Raw genomic sequence first — 15,509 nt, forward strand, 5'->3', positions numbered from 1 at the left:
TCCACTCCTGTGGTTCCACATACAGCAGATAATCATTTCCTTGAGTTTTAGCTTCTGCTCCTGTTCTGATTTTTTTTTTTTTTTCCCATTTTTCCTAGTATAGGCAAACAAAGGCCAATAGGTATACGCTGTGGTTTATCAGGACTCTTCAGGGCCTAATATCCTCAAAGGTCTTCAATTTCCTCAGAAATCTTACTTTACCTGTTTTGTGCGTCTCGTTAACTGGGCGGCAGCTGCCACTTTTCAGAAGTTCAGTCTCAGTTCTGGGCTGCCAAGCACATCAAGTAGTGATCCCTAGATCACTGTAATTTCTTTCTTTCTTTTTCTTTTAAGATTTTATTTCTTTATTTGAGAGAGGGAGAGAGAGAGAGCGCATGTGGGGGAAGGAGGAGAGGGAGAGGGACAAGCAGACTCCATGATGAGCGGGGTTTCATCCCAGAACCCTGAGATCATGACCTGGGCCAAAATCAAGATTCAGATGTTTAACTGAGCCACGCAGGTGCCCCCACCGTAATTTCTTATACATGCTGAAGTAAGCAGAGAAATAGCAGGAAAATTGGGAGTGTGTATCACATGGGTTCGAGTGGTTTGGAGGATTCAATGAGATGACATATACGCAAAGTGGGGTCCAACTGAGAGAGAGAAACCACACAGTAGATTAAACAGAGAAATTTTAATATCAAAATGATCAACTGTAACAAAGGACTAGCTGTAAGACATGAGAACCCTTCCTGGTACCCTAAGGCTGAGGGATGGTTCCCCCCCTCAAAGAACAAACTTGAAAGGGGTTCAGATCTCCCTGGAGGTGTGGATGGACCACTGGGCAGCAGAGAAGCTGTGCGGTTTAGCCAGAAGAGCTGGTCTGGAGCTGCTCGGCCAACAATAGGCCACCCTAGGGAAGGCAGGCAGGGAAAGTGCATCAGCAGTTGGTGGCACCAGGCGAGCAGTGGGAGCCTGGGCTTAGGAGGGGGCAAGGGCCTTCCCAGGAGCAGACCGCGTGGACAGGGGAGAGGAGAGGGCTTACGCGCAGAGGGCTGCTCAGGGGGACCCTCGATGACAGGCGTGCTGCATGAGGGCTATGCCAGGGCTTCTGTTTTCCATGTCAGGAGGTCCACGGACAAGTTATCTCCTGTCAAAGCTGCAAGGTTACAGACCAACTGCCTCCAGGGCCTGTGCCCACCCCTCAAAGGACCTATCGGAAGTCCTCGCAATCACCTGACTGACTATTGCCCCGCCCACCGGAAGTGGCTGGAAAGCCCCTTTCTCCTGCAATGTCCCCTCAGCGCCCTCTGCTGAGAGAGCTGTAACATGCGGCTCCCTTGAAGGAGAAAAATTCTGCTGAAGGAATTCCATTGTTTATTATAGAGCCCGAACTGAAAGGCACATTCGGAGCTGGGAGGAAATTAAGTTGATAACTGACACAGCTTCGCGAAGAGACTGGCGCAGAGTGGGTGCTCAGTGACTGAAAGCTGTGTTAGACTCTTACCCAGTGTAAACGAATAAGAGCAAATTATTTGGAATAATTTTAAAGTTAGGTATTAGCCATATTAATATTATGGTCGTGTAATTCACTGTTGGGTATTACTCAACTAGACACAAAGTTAAGAATCTGTGTGTCAAATATTTCTCATTTTGAATTCATGTTTCTTTTCTTTCATTTTCCTTTTGTCTAGGTCTTATACAATATATTAATTGCCTTCACAAAGATGCATAAATTTGAAGACATAGAGCCTGTCGACATCTTGGCTGGATGTGCCCGATTCATTATTGTGGGGGTTGGGGGAGTATTTTTCGGCGTCATCTTTGGGTTCATTTCTGCGTTTATCACACGTTTCACTCAGAATATCTCTGCAATCGAACCACTCATCGTCTTCATGTTCAGTTATCTGTCTTACTTAGCTGCGGAGACACTCTACCTCTCTGGCATCCTGGCGTGAGTACAAACCAAGGACCAACTCTCATAGCAATAAAAGAGAATGCAGGACCACACGGTGTGGACTAGCATCTGCAAAAGGCAGAACTTCTGACACTAATCTGCAAGGGTGTTGCTGGATTCAGGCTTTTTAAACTTTTGTAAAATCCGATTCGGGGCCTTTGCCAAACAAATGTTCTCCCCAGCCTTTGAATTTGCTCTTCTCCTGAACAGCCTTAGCAGAGCAGAGCAATTATAAGGTCAATTTAAAAGGCTCAGAAGAGCTGATGCAGAGAAGAACTAGAAGTTCAAGGTTAAAGTCTCATTTCAATAGCTTTTTTTTTCCTTAAAAAATTCATTATTTTAAAGGTAAAGGGCAGCATGCCATGAAGGACTGTCATTCCTGAGTTCTGCCTTCTTCTATTTCCCTTAAATCACATCACACTGGGGTGGAATGAAACTAGGTAGATGGGATAAGACCAGAAGTCCAGATTTTTTTTCCTAATGAAAATATTTGTAAATATTTATCCTTCCTTATATTTTGGAATGAGGCTTCTTAACTTGGCTTGCTATATCTAGTCATGTTGTTTTCTCTATGGTATTATCCTCATACCCAGCTACTCAGGCAGAAATATTTAATTTTACTGTATAGAAATACCTATTTTAATTAAATATAATAGTATAAAATCTAGATACTCATTATTGTCCCACCCGAAAAGTGATCTAAATTACTTAGACAAGGCAGTTTATTCTCTTCCCCTGCCCTCAACTGCCCCCCACCAGACTTGCTAGTGTCTCTAGAACAAAAACATTTTAAATGAAAACTATCTCATTAAATTGTTGTAAGAAACATTGCTCAGGTGGTGGAAATGAGAGCCTCGCTGGATTATTCTTTCCAGAAACAGTTCTGCTTTGGGTTTGTGCATGGTTGATACCATTTTCTCGTGAGAAAGCCATGCCACGCCCACCTTTCCCAACACACTCAACTTGAGCAAACCCTTTGGGGAGGGAGAAGAGGAAAAAAGAAAGCCTGTGGGGAAAAGGAAAGGGGAATGGAGAAGATGTTCTCTCTGAATAAAAACAGGACCTATGTATCTGTGGCATCTCCAGTACAGAGTTTTTCATGGAGGGGCAAAATCTTGTGGCTTCTCCTGAGACTCTGTTCCATCTGCAGAATCACGGCCTGTGCGGTAACAATGAAAAAGTATGTAGAGGAAAATGTGTCCCAAACATCCTACACGACCATCAAGTATTTCATGAAGATGCTGAGCAGCGTCAGCGAGACCCTGATCTTCATCTTCATGGGCGTGTCCACCATTGGGAAGAACCATGAGTGGAACTGGGCTTTCATCTGTTTCACCCTGGTCTTCTGCCAGATCTGGAGAGCCATTAGTAAGAGACAGCAGGACCCAAAGAGGCCCCTGCCTGTTGCTTTTTAAAATTTTTCTTATCCCTTTCTGCAATGTAATAGCCTAAGTAGTGAAGGGACACTAACTGGTTTGACTAGTTAGGGGAGTATAGGCACCTCATAGTGACCAGGAATGTTGTCTGTGTGCTCCCTCACTCCGTTCAGAGCAATCAGAGGCTGGTAAGGTTGTGCATTGAAGCAAGGCTGAGGCAAGGAGTTTGTTTTTCTTTTTTATTTGAAGAGAGAACTTTCACATTTACACATTTAAATATAACTCAGTAAATTTATCCCTTGCTCTTCACTTCTTTGTCAATTTTTACCCTCTTGCACCTTAAATCAGATATAGATTTATACACTGTGAGCATTTACACTTTTATTACAGGAAAAGTGAGATCTCACTAAGTGTAGTCTATATAAGGCAGGTACTGTTAGAAAACATTCCCTTAAAACATACAGGTGGTTTTAGTTGAGCGTTGAGTTTGATGTATAGAAAACCAAGGACCAGGAAGTAAATCTTTATTTTTAAAAGTGCTTATTATTAATCAGTAAAGGCAACTCTATAATGTAACTGACTTTACCCCTATAAAATATGCCTCATTTAAAAAAAAAATGAGATGTCTTGACTAATGGCTGCTTATTTATCTTGTACATTTATGTTTCTGGGGCTAGCAAGAACATTAAGTACTGAACTACATTATATGTGCTGGCTTTTGATTAGAAGCAGTTTTATTTTAAAATGATTTTGAGCAGGATTTGAAGCATTTGCTTAGTTGACTTTGATCAATATTTTCAAGCCAATTACAATTAAAGAGAAATTAGGGGAAATGAATGAGAACTTACCTTGAACATATCAATTCTACATTAATTTAGGGTGGGTTTTAAATCTGGGAAGAATAATAAGAATGCAGAAATATTAAAACATTCATAAAACTAGCTCTGAATATATGTGCCTGTTCGCTTTCTTGGGGAGAAAAGAATTGAGGAAACTGTTATTTAATAATATAAATTTATAATTTCAAATCAAATCTTAGCACTGCTAATAACTAGCTATACTCAAAATCTTCTTCCTCAACCACAAAATGGGAGGCATGAACAAATTTCCTAGGTTCCCTTCAGTTCTAATACTCTCTAATGTCGAGAGAAGTAACACTACTGAACTTCAGCCCAGCCAACAGGAGTATAAACCATCTAAGAGAGGATTAATATGGTGGGTACCTCAACATTGTTGGCCCTTGGTGACATTCCAACCCGACTCCTTCATATTCTAGCTGAGGGGAGAGTCACCGAGAGAATGGCTGACTGGGCCATGTCACAGTGCGAGACAGAGCCAGCTGTCAGAATCCAGTTCTCCCTCCCAGTCTCTTCTCATGCCCACCCTGACTCGTTGGCTAATGTAGTTCACACTCATGAAGGCTTATAACATAAAGTCCCTGATTTCTGTTATATATAGAAATTAAATTTATGTAAACCTTCCATCTACCTTCTGAGGTAAATACTACCATTATCTCCTCCAGAGAGACTGAGTACATGAAAAGATCAGAACCTTAGCCAAGGTTACATGACTAGTATGTGGAGGAGCCAGGACACAAAAAACAAAATGAAAAATTTTAGATTTTACCGTCTCTCACATTATCCATGTGCCTGTCACCAAAGGTTGCTTGCTGTGAAGTCTGTGTGATTAGAAGTCACACGTGAATACTGAGCTTTATTCTGTAGTAAAACCTCCTCTTTAGTCAGAGCTTTAGTGAAGGGCCTTTCCCACCAGGAAGCACTGCATTGGTGGTAAGCTAGGTCGTGTGGGCCACTCAGGGATGGAAAATCAGTGTGGTAGAAAACACCTCTGTGTTTTAAACAAGCTCTGCCACCCTCCACCTTCCACTTACTGATAGTAAGAAACCCTCCTTTGAGCCCTTGCCAACTTTCTTGTTTGCATTGAACCTCAAGAAGAACCAAACCAACCACAAAAGTTTTGCTTACCCAGCAGAGACCACAATTACTAAAAGAGTCCTCTTATGTTTAAAATTATACACCTCCTTTGGTTACTCATTGAGAACATGAGGTGACAAAAATGTTTCTATCCCCCAAGTAATACCCTTGCTCTACCTAGTTTTGAAAGGCAGAACAAAAATTATGAGTATAGATTAGAATATATATGCCATGTCTTATATCAGAAAGTATCAAGATTTTATTACTTTAAACACCACACACACACACAAAAGCTAGGAGGCTAATAACCTGAAGCACTACTGTTCACAACTACTCAAGAAATGAAGTTTGTTTTTTTTTTAGATTTTATTTATTAATTTAAGACATAGAGATATATATAGAGAGAGAGCATGAGCAGGGGGAGAGGCAGAGGGAGAGGGAGAAGCAGGATCCCCTCTGAGGCAGGAGCCCGATGTGGGGCTCGATCCCAGGACCCTGGGATCATGACCTGAGCCGAAGGCAGATGCTTAACCATCTGAGCCACCCAGGCCCCAAGAAATGAAGTTTTGTAAGATATTTTGTTTGGGATGGACAATCATGGGTGTGATGAAATTAGGTTGCGTTGTTTTGCGGGCACATGCACACGACTCGGGTTCACTAGCATTGTATATCTACCCATTCATGACCCTTTGCTCTAATACGTATTTCCCCCTTTCTAGGCGTATTTGCTCTCTTCTATGTCAGTAACCAGTTTCGGACTTTCCCCTTCTCCATCAAGGACCAGTGCATAATTTTCTACAGTGGTGTCCGAGGAGCTGGAAGTTTTTCACTTGCATTTTTGCTTCCTCTGTCTCTTTTTCCTAGGAAGAAAATGTTTGTCACTGCTACTCTAGTAGTTATATATTTTACTGTATTTATTCAGGTTAGTAGATTTCTTTCATATCTGAAATAAGTAGATTCTTTCAGGATGATGTATTAAATTAGTATGGTACCAAAAAAGGGATGTTTTATCTAATTTTTCAACATATGCTCAATAGTCAAACGAAATTCCAAAAAACTTCTAGGTCATGTTTGTGTTCATCCTTTAACCTCTAAAATATGTTGCTTTTTAATTAATAAAACATATTTATCAAAATATTTCTGGGTAGCAGGCGAATGATTGTTACTCTAGTGTGTTTTACTGAAAACAAGATTCCAATTAGTACTGGATAGCAAGAGTTTTTATTTTAGCTGGAGTTTTTTTCTCAGCAAACTAATGAGGTTATTTTAAGGGATGACACTAAATTCCTGCTTTAAAGTAATGCCTATTTTCATTGCAGAATTTAAAAGACTTAAATAAGAACTAAAGTAAACACTGGAGCATTTATCCAGTAGAAGCTAGTACAAAACAAAGATATGAAAATTGGAAGCTCTAATAGTTTGGGTAATAGACTTACTTTCTATAATGACAATATTCACTACAACAGAACTCTTTATTTTGTCATTTGTGGTCTAGGGAATCACAATTGGCCCACTGGTCAGGTACCTGGATGTTAAAAAGACCAATAAAAAAGAATCCATCAACGAAGAGCTTCATATTCGTGTAAGTTATCTCTTTGTCATAATTAGTAAGTTAATAAGATGTTCTCCATTTGTCACCGGTAGGAGTAATCTATCAGCTAAATGATGAGATGTTGTGTACACATCACTAAACATAGTCTCTTTCCTCACCAGCTAGATCAAGAGTAACTGTACTAGTTTCTGATTGCTGCTGTAGGAAATTACCATAAATTTAGTTGCTTGAAAAACCATAGTTATTATCTTATAGTTCTGTAGGTCAGAAGTTCAAAATGGGTCTCACTGGGCTAAAATCAAGATGTTGCTGGGCTCTATTTCTTTTGGGAGTTTCTAGGGAAAAATCTGTTTTCTTGCCTCTTCCAGCTTCTAGAAGCCTCTAGCATTCCTTGGCTCATGGATCCCTCCCATCTTCAAAGTCAGCAATGGCCGCTCACATCTTTCTCATGCTGCATCACTCTGATACTAACTTTTTTGCCCTCCTCTTCCACATTAGAGACCTTTATGATTATATTAGGCCCATGTGGCTAATTTAGGATATTCTCTCTATCTTAAGGTTGGCAACCCTAAGTCCAACTACTATCTTAATTTTCCTTTGCATATAAACTAACGTATTCACAGGTTCTGGGGATTAGAATGTGGACATCTTCAGGCATTATTTTGCCTATCAGTCTGCTCTCTGCCCCTCAAAGATTCATATCTATTCCACAGGCAAAATACATTAACTCTATCCTGACGTCCCCAAAGTCTCAATCCATTGTAGTGTCAACTCAAAGACCAAAACCTCACCAAAATTTTATCACCTCAAAAGTCCCAAATCTCATCATCTCAATCATCTAAATCAGGGATGGTTGAGCCTCTGAGTATTATCCATCCTGAGGCACAGCTCATCTCCAATGCTGAACATGTGGAACTCAAGAAACAAGTTACCTGCTCCCAAAACACACTGGTAGGGCAGTCATAGGACAAGGGCTAGAGATATTTCCTTTCAAAAAGGGGGGAAATGGAAGGAAAAAGGGATTTCCAATGACTGGAAAAACTACTTGGTTTCAAGGCCTGGGAACAGCCTCTGTTCCCTCAGACTGGAACTCCAATATGGGTTCCACCCTCTGGGTTCTCAACTCCACCCTCGGAGTCATCCTTTCTTTTTTATGAAAGATGGCCTGTGTTTTCAGCTTATTCCTTTGATCAGCCTGTTTATAGCCTGTAGAACTTTGGGGTCCAAACCCCCACTTTCATTTTATCTTTTCTCCTTGCCATTTGGTTCAAGTTTGCAGTGTTCCTGTCAGGGTTCAACAGGGAAGCAGAACCAGTAGGAGATATATATTAAGAGCTTCATTGTAAGGAATTGGCTTACCTACTGTAGGGGCTGACTAGGCAAGCCCAGAAACTGTATGACAGCCCTTCAAGAAAGGTAGACCAGAACTCTCAGGCATGAGCCACAGCTGCTGTGCACAACTGGAATTTTCTTCTTCATCAAGGAGGCTTCAGTTCTACTCTCCAGGCCTTTGAACTGATCAAACTAGTCCCACCCAGATTATCGAGGATAATCTTCCTGATTTCAAGACAACTGATTATGGACTTTAATTATATCTGCTAAATACCTTCACAGCAACATCTAGATTAGTGTTAATAATACCTGGGGACTAGCCTTGCCTAGATAACACCTCAAAAAAACGATCACCATAACTAATGCTCATAATTGCCCTACTTTCTTCCGAAATCATTGTTCCTATGGAACATGGGACCCTCTGCTTTTTCTGAACTTTTCATTAGGAAAGGGTAAAGACTTCCACTACTTCTGCAGATATAGCCTACTAGCAGTTTTCAGTGAAAACATTCAATTCTGACAAAGATGAAAATGAAGTTGAGCATGGTTTCTACCTGTTGGTTTAAGTTCAATACAATATTAGAGGGATGCCATTCTGTATGGCTCCAGGGAATAAAAATGAGAAGGAATACATGGAAGACAGAGGGAAAGAGACTTCAGCTCAGTTAATGAAGAGCATTCTGGCAATTGCTTCTCCTCTGGCACACCCAAAGGTGAGATGGAGGTGTAGAAACAGTGACTGGGAACACTTGGCATAGCTGCTGTACAGGAGCTTCAGGCTCTGAGGGGATGATTGTCCCAGATAATTTTTAAGTTTCTTTTATCCCTCTAAGTTCATGATTCTAATGCTGGAGAAACTGATGAAGTCTTTCAAAATCAGCCCTGGATTTTATGGCCAAAGTCATCTAAACCCAAACCAAAAATTTTCAAGGCCATTTGAAAATGTTCAACAGATGGGGATAAGGAGCAAGCATTTTAAAATAAGGAATGCTTTGGGGGCCCTGGGTGGCTCAGTTGGTGAAACGTCTGCCTTTGGTTCAGGTCACAATCCCAGGGTCCTGGAATCGAGCCCCGTGTCAGGCTCCCTGCTCAACAGGGAGTCTGCTTCTCTCTCTCTCTTTGCCCCTCCCCTGTGCTCATTCTCTCTCAAATAAATAAATAAAATCCTAAAAAAAAAAAGAAGAAGAGCTTTAACCTGACTGAAGATTTTTGTTTCTATCTTTATATCCTCTATGCACTATTTTTAGAAATTAAATAATATACCTAAGACAATAAAACTTAGATACTTTACTTCTTTCTTATTTATTTTTTTCTCAAATAAAGTTATAATTATTGGTAGAAAGTACATCAATTAAATGTTTCAGAATTAATTTAGTATTTGTCTATTTTGAAAATATTTTAGAGGTCAGCATAAACTTCAATGATTGCAAGTTTAAATTATGAAGACTAATTCATAAATTTTGAAGAGATTATGCTTTTTTTTGAAATTCCTGTAAATAATTCAGGTGAAGCAAATTTATTTAGTGTAATTGGCTTGGATGATGAAATGTAATACTGAGACAAAATAATCAGATTAAAAATGAGGCAAATAGGTAAATATTGTTGTTAGTTATTATTATTATTATTTTAGGATATCTGTAGAATTATATTTTCAGAAACTATAAATTGGATACTGGCAATGTTTTTCTTTTGTGCTGAAATTAAAAGTAACAATTAGCTATTACATTCATGTGATTTCAGTAATGAGACATTTTCTAAATCATTCTAGAAAAATATTATTCAAAGCAAATGGCAGGTATCCTTTTTCACTGAAAGTTATGTGCGTTATTAAAGAGCTAGTCAACAGAGTCTGAATCATGAAACTAAGTTGAATTACTATGGAAGGCATTATAAGTTTCAGTTACATGAACAGAGTGATAGAAAAGAGGACATGTTCCAGGAAATTAAACCCTCCTTTGTTTTCCAAAGTGTATTAGCTTTCCTTGTGTGTCTTTTAGAGTTAAAGTTTCACCAGCAATCATTTTCCTGTATTTGGTTTGGCAGCTGATGGATCACTTGAAAGCTGGAATTGAAGATGTATGTGGGCAATGGAGTCATTACCAAGTGAGAGACAAGTAAGGAGGCAGAGGGTTTCGCTGCCTAGGAAGGATATTTGTGGCATGAGGAACCTCAAAATGTTACATTGGAAACTGAGCATAAGACTAGAAAGAATCCAGAGGAATGGGACCAGGGATATAAAGGGCCTGGGAGCCATGGCATAGAAGAGGCAGGTGGAAGACGTGGGAATGCCCAGCCTGTGAATGGAGAGCTCTCAGGTGGAGGGGCCGTAGATTTGGGCTAGGTTGTGTCAGAGAGAACTAGTGCAATTTTCAGACTGAAATTAGAGCAGTCAGACCTAAGTTTAAAACAAGGACAAGTTTCCCAATGAAGAGAGAAGCTCAACCATGGAATGACTGGCTTCGTAAGGCTACAGAGGGAGTTTGGTGAATCATCGGGGATCCTGGGGAAGACAGTCCTCCACTGGGGAGGGCGGATGCAGTGGAAGACCTTCAAGGGTCCTTTCTACAAGATTCTATAAAAATGCCAAAGTCTCCCTTCTCCACCACATCTCACATTTCAGAACACATTCTCTTCCTGAATTTTAGTCTACAGCATATTTCTTATGTGGCCCTGAGGAGAGTTGCACTCAAGATAAGGAAGATGAGAGTTTGGGAGTTAAACATAGCAATTTAGCCAATGTAAGAATCAGCAGTAGTTGAGTTAACCAAACAGTAGAAGTTTTCTCTCTAGGGCTTGACAACATATTGATGTTGGTGATGCCAAGAGAAACTAGATCTTAAAAAGTCTAGCTGATGAAAGGGGTAGTGGCACCTAAATGAGAAACTGAGAGCTTTTGGGTGGGCTTTTTAAATTTTATTTTGAATAATCTATTTTTAAATTTTAATTCCAGTTAGTTAACATGCAGTGTTATACTAGTTTCAGGTGTACAATATAGTGAGTGATTCGACACTGCCATACAACACCTGGTGCTCATCACAACAACTGCCCTCCTTGATCTCCATCACATATTTCCCCCATCCTCCCACCCACTTCCCCTCTGGGAACCACCAGTTTGTTCTCTATAGTTAAGAGTCTGTTTCTTGGTTTGCCTCTCTCTTTTTCTCTTTTTTTTCCTGTTTTTCTTTTGTTTTGTTTCTTAATTCCACATGTGAGTGAAATCATATGATATCTGTCTTTCTCTGACTTATGTCACTTAGGATTATACTCTCTAGCTCCATCCATGTTGTTACAAATGGCAAGATTTCCTTCTTTTTGATGGCTGAGTAATATTCTATTTTATATATCACATCTTCTTTATCCATTCATCAATCGATGGATGCTTGGGCTGCTTCCATAGTTTGGCTATTGTAAATAATGCTGCTTTAAACATAAGGATGCATGTATCCCTTTGAATTAGTGTTTTTTTGTATTCTGGCAGTAAATACCCAGTAGTACATTTCCTGGATTGTAAGATAGTATTATTTTTAACTTTTTAAGGAACCTTCATACTGTTTTCCACAGTGGCTACACCAATTTGCATTTTGAGTGGGCTCCTTTTTATGAAGTAAAAAGAAGGACAGTCCTCATAGTGTTAAAATAGAACTTAATTTATGTAAATATCTACCAATCTAGAACCTAGGTTATGGATTTTTTTTTTAAAGATTTATTTATTTATTTGAGAGAGTGAGAATGAGAGAGTACATGAGAGGGGGGAGGGTCAGAGGGAGAAGCAGGCTCCTCGCTGAGCAGGGAGCCCGATGCGGGACTTGATCCCAGGACTCCAGGATCATGACCTGAGCCAAAGGCAGTTGCTTAACCAACTGAGCCACCCAGGCGCCCGGTTATGGATTTTTTAAGTCTAAATCCTATAGTTCACCCAGTGAAAAATCATTTAATATTATTCCATTTAGCCAAATTTATACCAAATTTTCCAGACACTAAGGCAGATATCAAGAGCAGTAAGACACAATCAATGCATTCCAGGTCCTCACAATATAGTAGACAAGGTCCTGGGGGAAAGAAGAGAGAAAGAGCCTGAATGAATAATGATCCATATAAGAAATCCTAGAGCAGAGGTAAATACATGGAACTATAATAGTACAGAAATGGGAGTACATTTTGAAAATAAATGAGGAGTTCACCAGGCAAAGAAGAATGGAAAACATGCTGAGCAGCAGCAGTAACAGCAGGATATTTCAAAATGAAAAGGCAAGAAAGAGCACAGCATGGTTTGGACACAGAGAGAAGGACGTGGTTGGAAGGAAGAGGTTGGAAAGACAGAGATATGCTTCTATGGCACAGGGCTAAGGAACTCTATACAGCCATTAATGCTATAAAATTCTATTTGACATTGAATACTCAAATCAGAAGACTTTTAAATAGGAGAGTAGTGGAAACAGTTGACAAAACCAAAAGACAACCTATAGAATGGGAGAAGATATTTACAAATGTCTTATCAGATAAAAGGTTAATATCCAAGATCTATAAAGAACTTATCAAACTCAACACTCAGAAAACAAATAACCGGGGCGCTTGGGTGGCTTAGTCATTAAGCGTCTGCCTTAGGCTCAGGTCATGGTCCTGGGGTCCTGGGATCGAGCCCCGCATTGGGCTCCCTGCTCTGCGGGGAGCCTGTTTCTCCCTCTCCCACTCCTCCTGCTTGTGTTCCCTCTCTCTTGTCTCTCTCTCTCAAATAAATAAATAAAATCTTAAAAAAAAAAAAAAAGGAAAGAAAACAAATAACCCAGTCAAGAAATGGGCAGAAGACATGAACAGACATTTCTCCAAAGAAGACAAAGAAATGGCCAACAGACACATGAAAAAATGCTCAACATCACTTGGCATCAGGTAAATACAAATCAAAACCCCAATGAGTTACCACCTCACACCAGTCAGATGGCTAAAATTAACAAGTCAGGAAACAACAAATGTTGGCGAGGATGCAGAGAAAGGGGAACCCTCTTACACTGTTGGTGGGAATGCAAGCTGGTGCAGCCACTCTGGAAAACAGTATGGAGGTTCCTTAAAAAGTTAAAAATAGAGCTACCCTATGACCCAGCAATTACACTACTAGGTATTTACCCAAAGGATACAAACAATGTGATCTGAAGGGGCACCTGCACCCCAAGGTTTATAGCAGCAATGTCCACAATAGCCAAACTATGGAAAGAGCCCAGATATCCATTGGCAGATGGAAAGATAAAGAAGATGTGGTATATATACACAATGGAATATTAGTCAGCCTTCAAAAAGGATGAAATCTTACCATTTACAATGACATGGATGGAACTGGAGGGTATTATGCTAAGCGAAATAAGTTAATCAGAGGAGGACAACTGTCGTATGGTTTCACTCATATGTGGAATTTAAGAAACAAAACATAGGATCATAGGGGAAGGGAGGGGAAAAATAAAATAAGACAAAATCAGAGAGGGAGATAACCATAAGAGACTCTTAATCATAGAAAACAAACTGAGGATTGTGGGAGGGGAGGTGGGTCAGGGGATGGGGTAACCGGGTGATGGGCATTAAGGAGGGCCCATAATGTAATGAGCACTGAGTGTTATATGCAATTGATGAATAACTGAACTCTACATCTGAAACTATTGGTACACTATATGATAATTAATTGAATTCAAATAAAATAAGATAAATTTAAAAAAAAGAAAAAAAGAAATAAACAAATAGGAGAGTAGCATGATCATACTTGGCTTTTGGAAAGCAAACAACACCATTTGTTGTTGGATATGGAAGCTGAATTTGAGACAGATACTGTGGGGTGCGAGACCTGTAAGGGATATCCACATGGACATAAGAATTTCATCCTGTAAACATAAAATAAGCCTCAGATACTATGCTAGCTTTTTCATATATTCTATCGTACATGATCTCCTGAATCTCCTGTGTTAGCACTATTTTTCTCATTTTGAAGATGAAGAAACCAGCTCCAGGGTATCAACTAGCCTACAGCAGAAACTGGACTGAATTCAGGTCTGGCTTTAGAGCCTCTTCTGTTTCCAATGAACCACAGAGCTTTCAGAATCATAGGGATGAGGAACTAGCAGAAGGGGCACTGGCCTATTTCTGAGGCGGACATGGGGACTGGCCAGGGGTATAGGGAGAAGAGGGTGAGGAAAGAGACAATAAGAGTGACTCTCAGATTTCCAGATAGCAAGTCTAGGGGGATAACAATGCCAAGGTGCAATGTATAGACTATAGAAGAATGTCCAGTTAAATAATACCAGGGTATGGAGAGGGGAAGCTAAGTGAGGACAGGACTCTGAGAAGCTTCCATTCCTCTGGGGCAGGTAAGGAAGAGGAAGAGATTTGGAAAGAAGCCTTTAGGGAGGCTGGAAGGGATGCAGGCGTAGATCAGGATGTGGCGGGCTCAGAGGAAATGACCCGGTGGCACATGGGGAGGAGCCAGGTGGCACGTAGGGCACCCACCAGCGTTGAACAGTAAAGGTCAAGGTGAGCTCAATGTAAAGAGTGTCAGAGAAGTCCTGATGCGTGGGGAGCAATGCAGGGGACTGAGGAATAAACAGGAACAGCAGCCTCTCTTGAAGAAAGGCAGAAAACAAGAAGGCTGAGGGGTGGACCCATCTGGAGCAAAAGCAGGCCAGGCATGAGCCAAACACGGATCCTAAGGAATCACAGCCTGCTGACCCCAGAGGAGACTTGACTGATAAAGCATCCTTCTGCCTCACAGACCAGGAGACCAATCACCAGATAATAAGGCAGCAGCCCTGGGAGTTCTTTCCCCTCCAGAAAATAAAGCAGGCACACAAATTACTCTTTGAATGTAAAATGATTGGAAGTGTTGAAAATTCCTACTCCAAACAAATGGCCGGCTCTGAAGGCTCCATACGCCGACGTGCAGCTCAGCCTAATGGGCCAGCCAGAGGTTTGTTATAATAGTCAGCGGCCATCAGCACCTAGCCTATTCAGCTTCTCCATCATTCAGACTGTCAGGATATATGGGTTCTCCCCCTACCCCCTCCTTCATTGTCAGGAATCAAAATGATCTGCAGCATAATGGGCGAAACTACTGTAACTACTGGGCCATTTAAATTTATTGGGTTCTGGTTGAATAGGCCAGTATTATTGTAAGTGCCACTGCCGCTGTTAGGAGCTATTAGAATGGAACATTTGTTCAAAAGCCTCAACCCCTCATTTCTTCTCTTACAATTGGAGCTGAGCTGAGCTGGGCCTCCCCCGCTCCCCACTTATGCGTACTTTCTGCCCTGATTGCAGCTTGGCCCCCCCTTTTGTCTAGTTGATTTTCAATGTATTCAGGCCAGTAGGCTATTCTTTCTTTATTAAAATATATATGTAAGTCC

General features: G+C 40.6%; 1 protein-coding gene across 1 annotated transcript in view; it reads left to right on the forward strand.

Moving 5' to 3' along the window:
• SLC9A4 (solute carrier family 9 member A4) overlaps positions 1-15,509 on the forward strand; it is a 67,002-nt gene that overhangs the window by 31,701 nt on the left and 19,792 nt on the right. The window contains exons 3-7 of the mRNA XM_035000512.1: positions 1,674-1,933; positions 3,087-3,304; positions 5,966-6,168; positions 6,742-6,828; positions 10,174-10,244. Of these exons, the coding sequence (XP_034856403.1) occupies positions 1,674-1,933; positions 3,087-3,304; positions 5,966-6,168; positions 6,742-6,828; positions 10,174-10,244 (839 nt within the window). The remainder of the gene's footprint in view (positions 1-1,673; positions 1,934-3,086; positions 3,305-5,965; positions 6,169-6,741; positions 6,829-10,173; positions 10,245-15,509) is intronic.

The sequence above is a fragment of the Mirounga leonina genome, unplaced genomic scaffold (genome assembly GCF_011800145.1).
Source record: "Mirounga leonina isolate KUSES-001 unplaced genomic scaffold, KU_Mleo_1.0 Mir_125, whole genome shotgun sequence".
NCBI classification, from domain to species: domain Eukaryota; kingdom Metazoa; phylum Chordata; class Mammalia; order Carnivora; family Phocidae; genus Mirounga; species Mirounga leonina.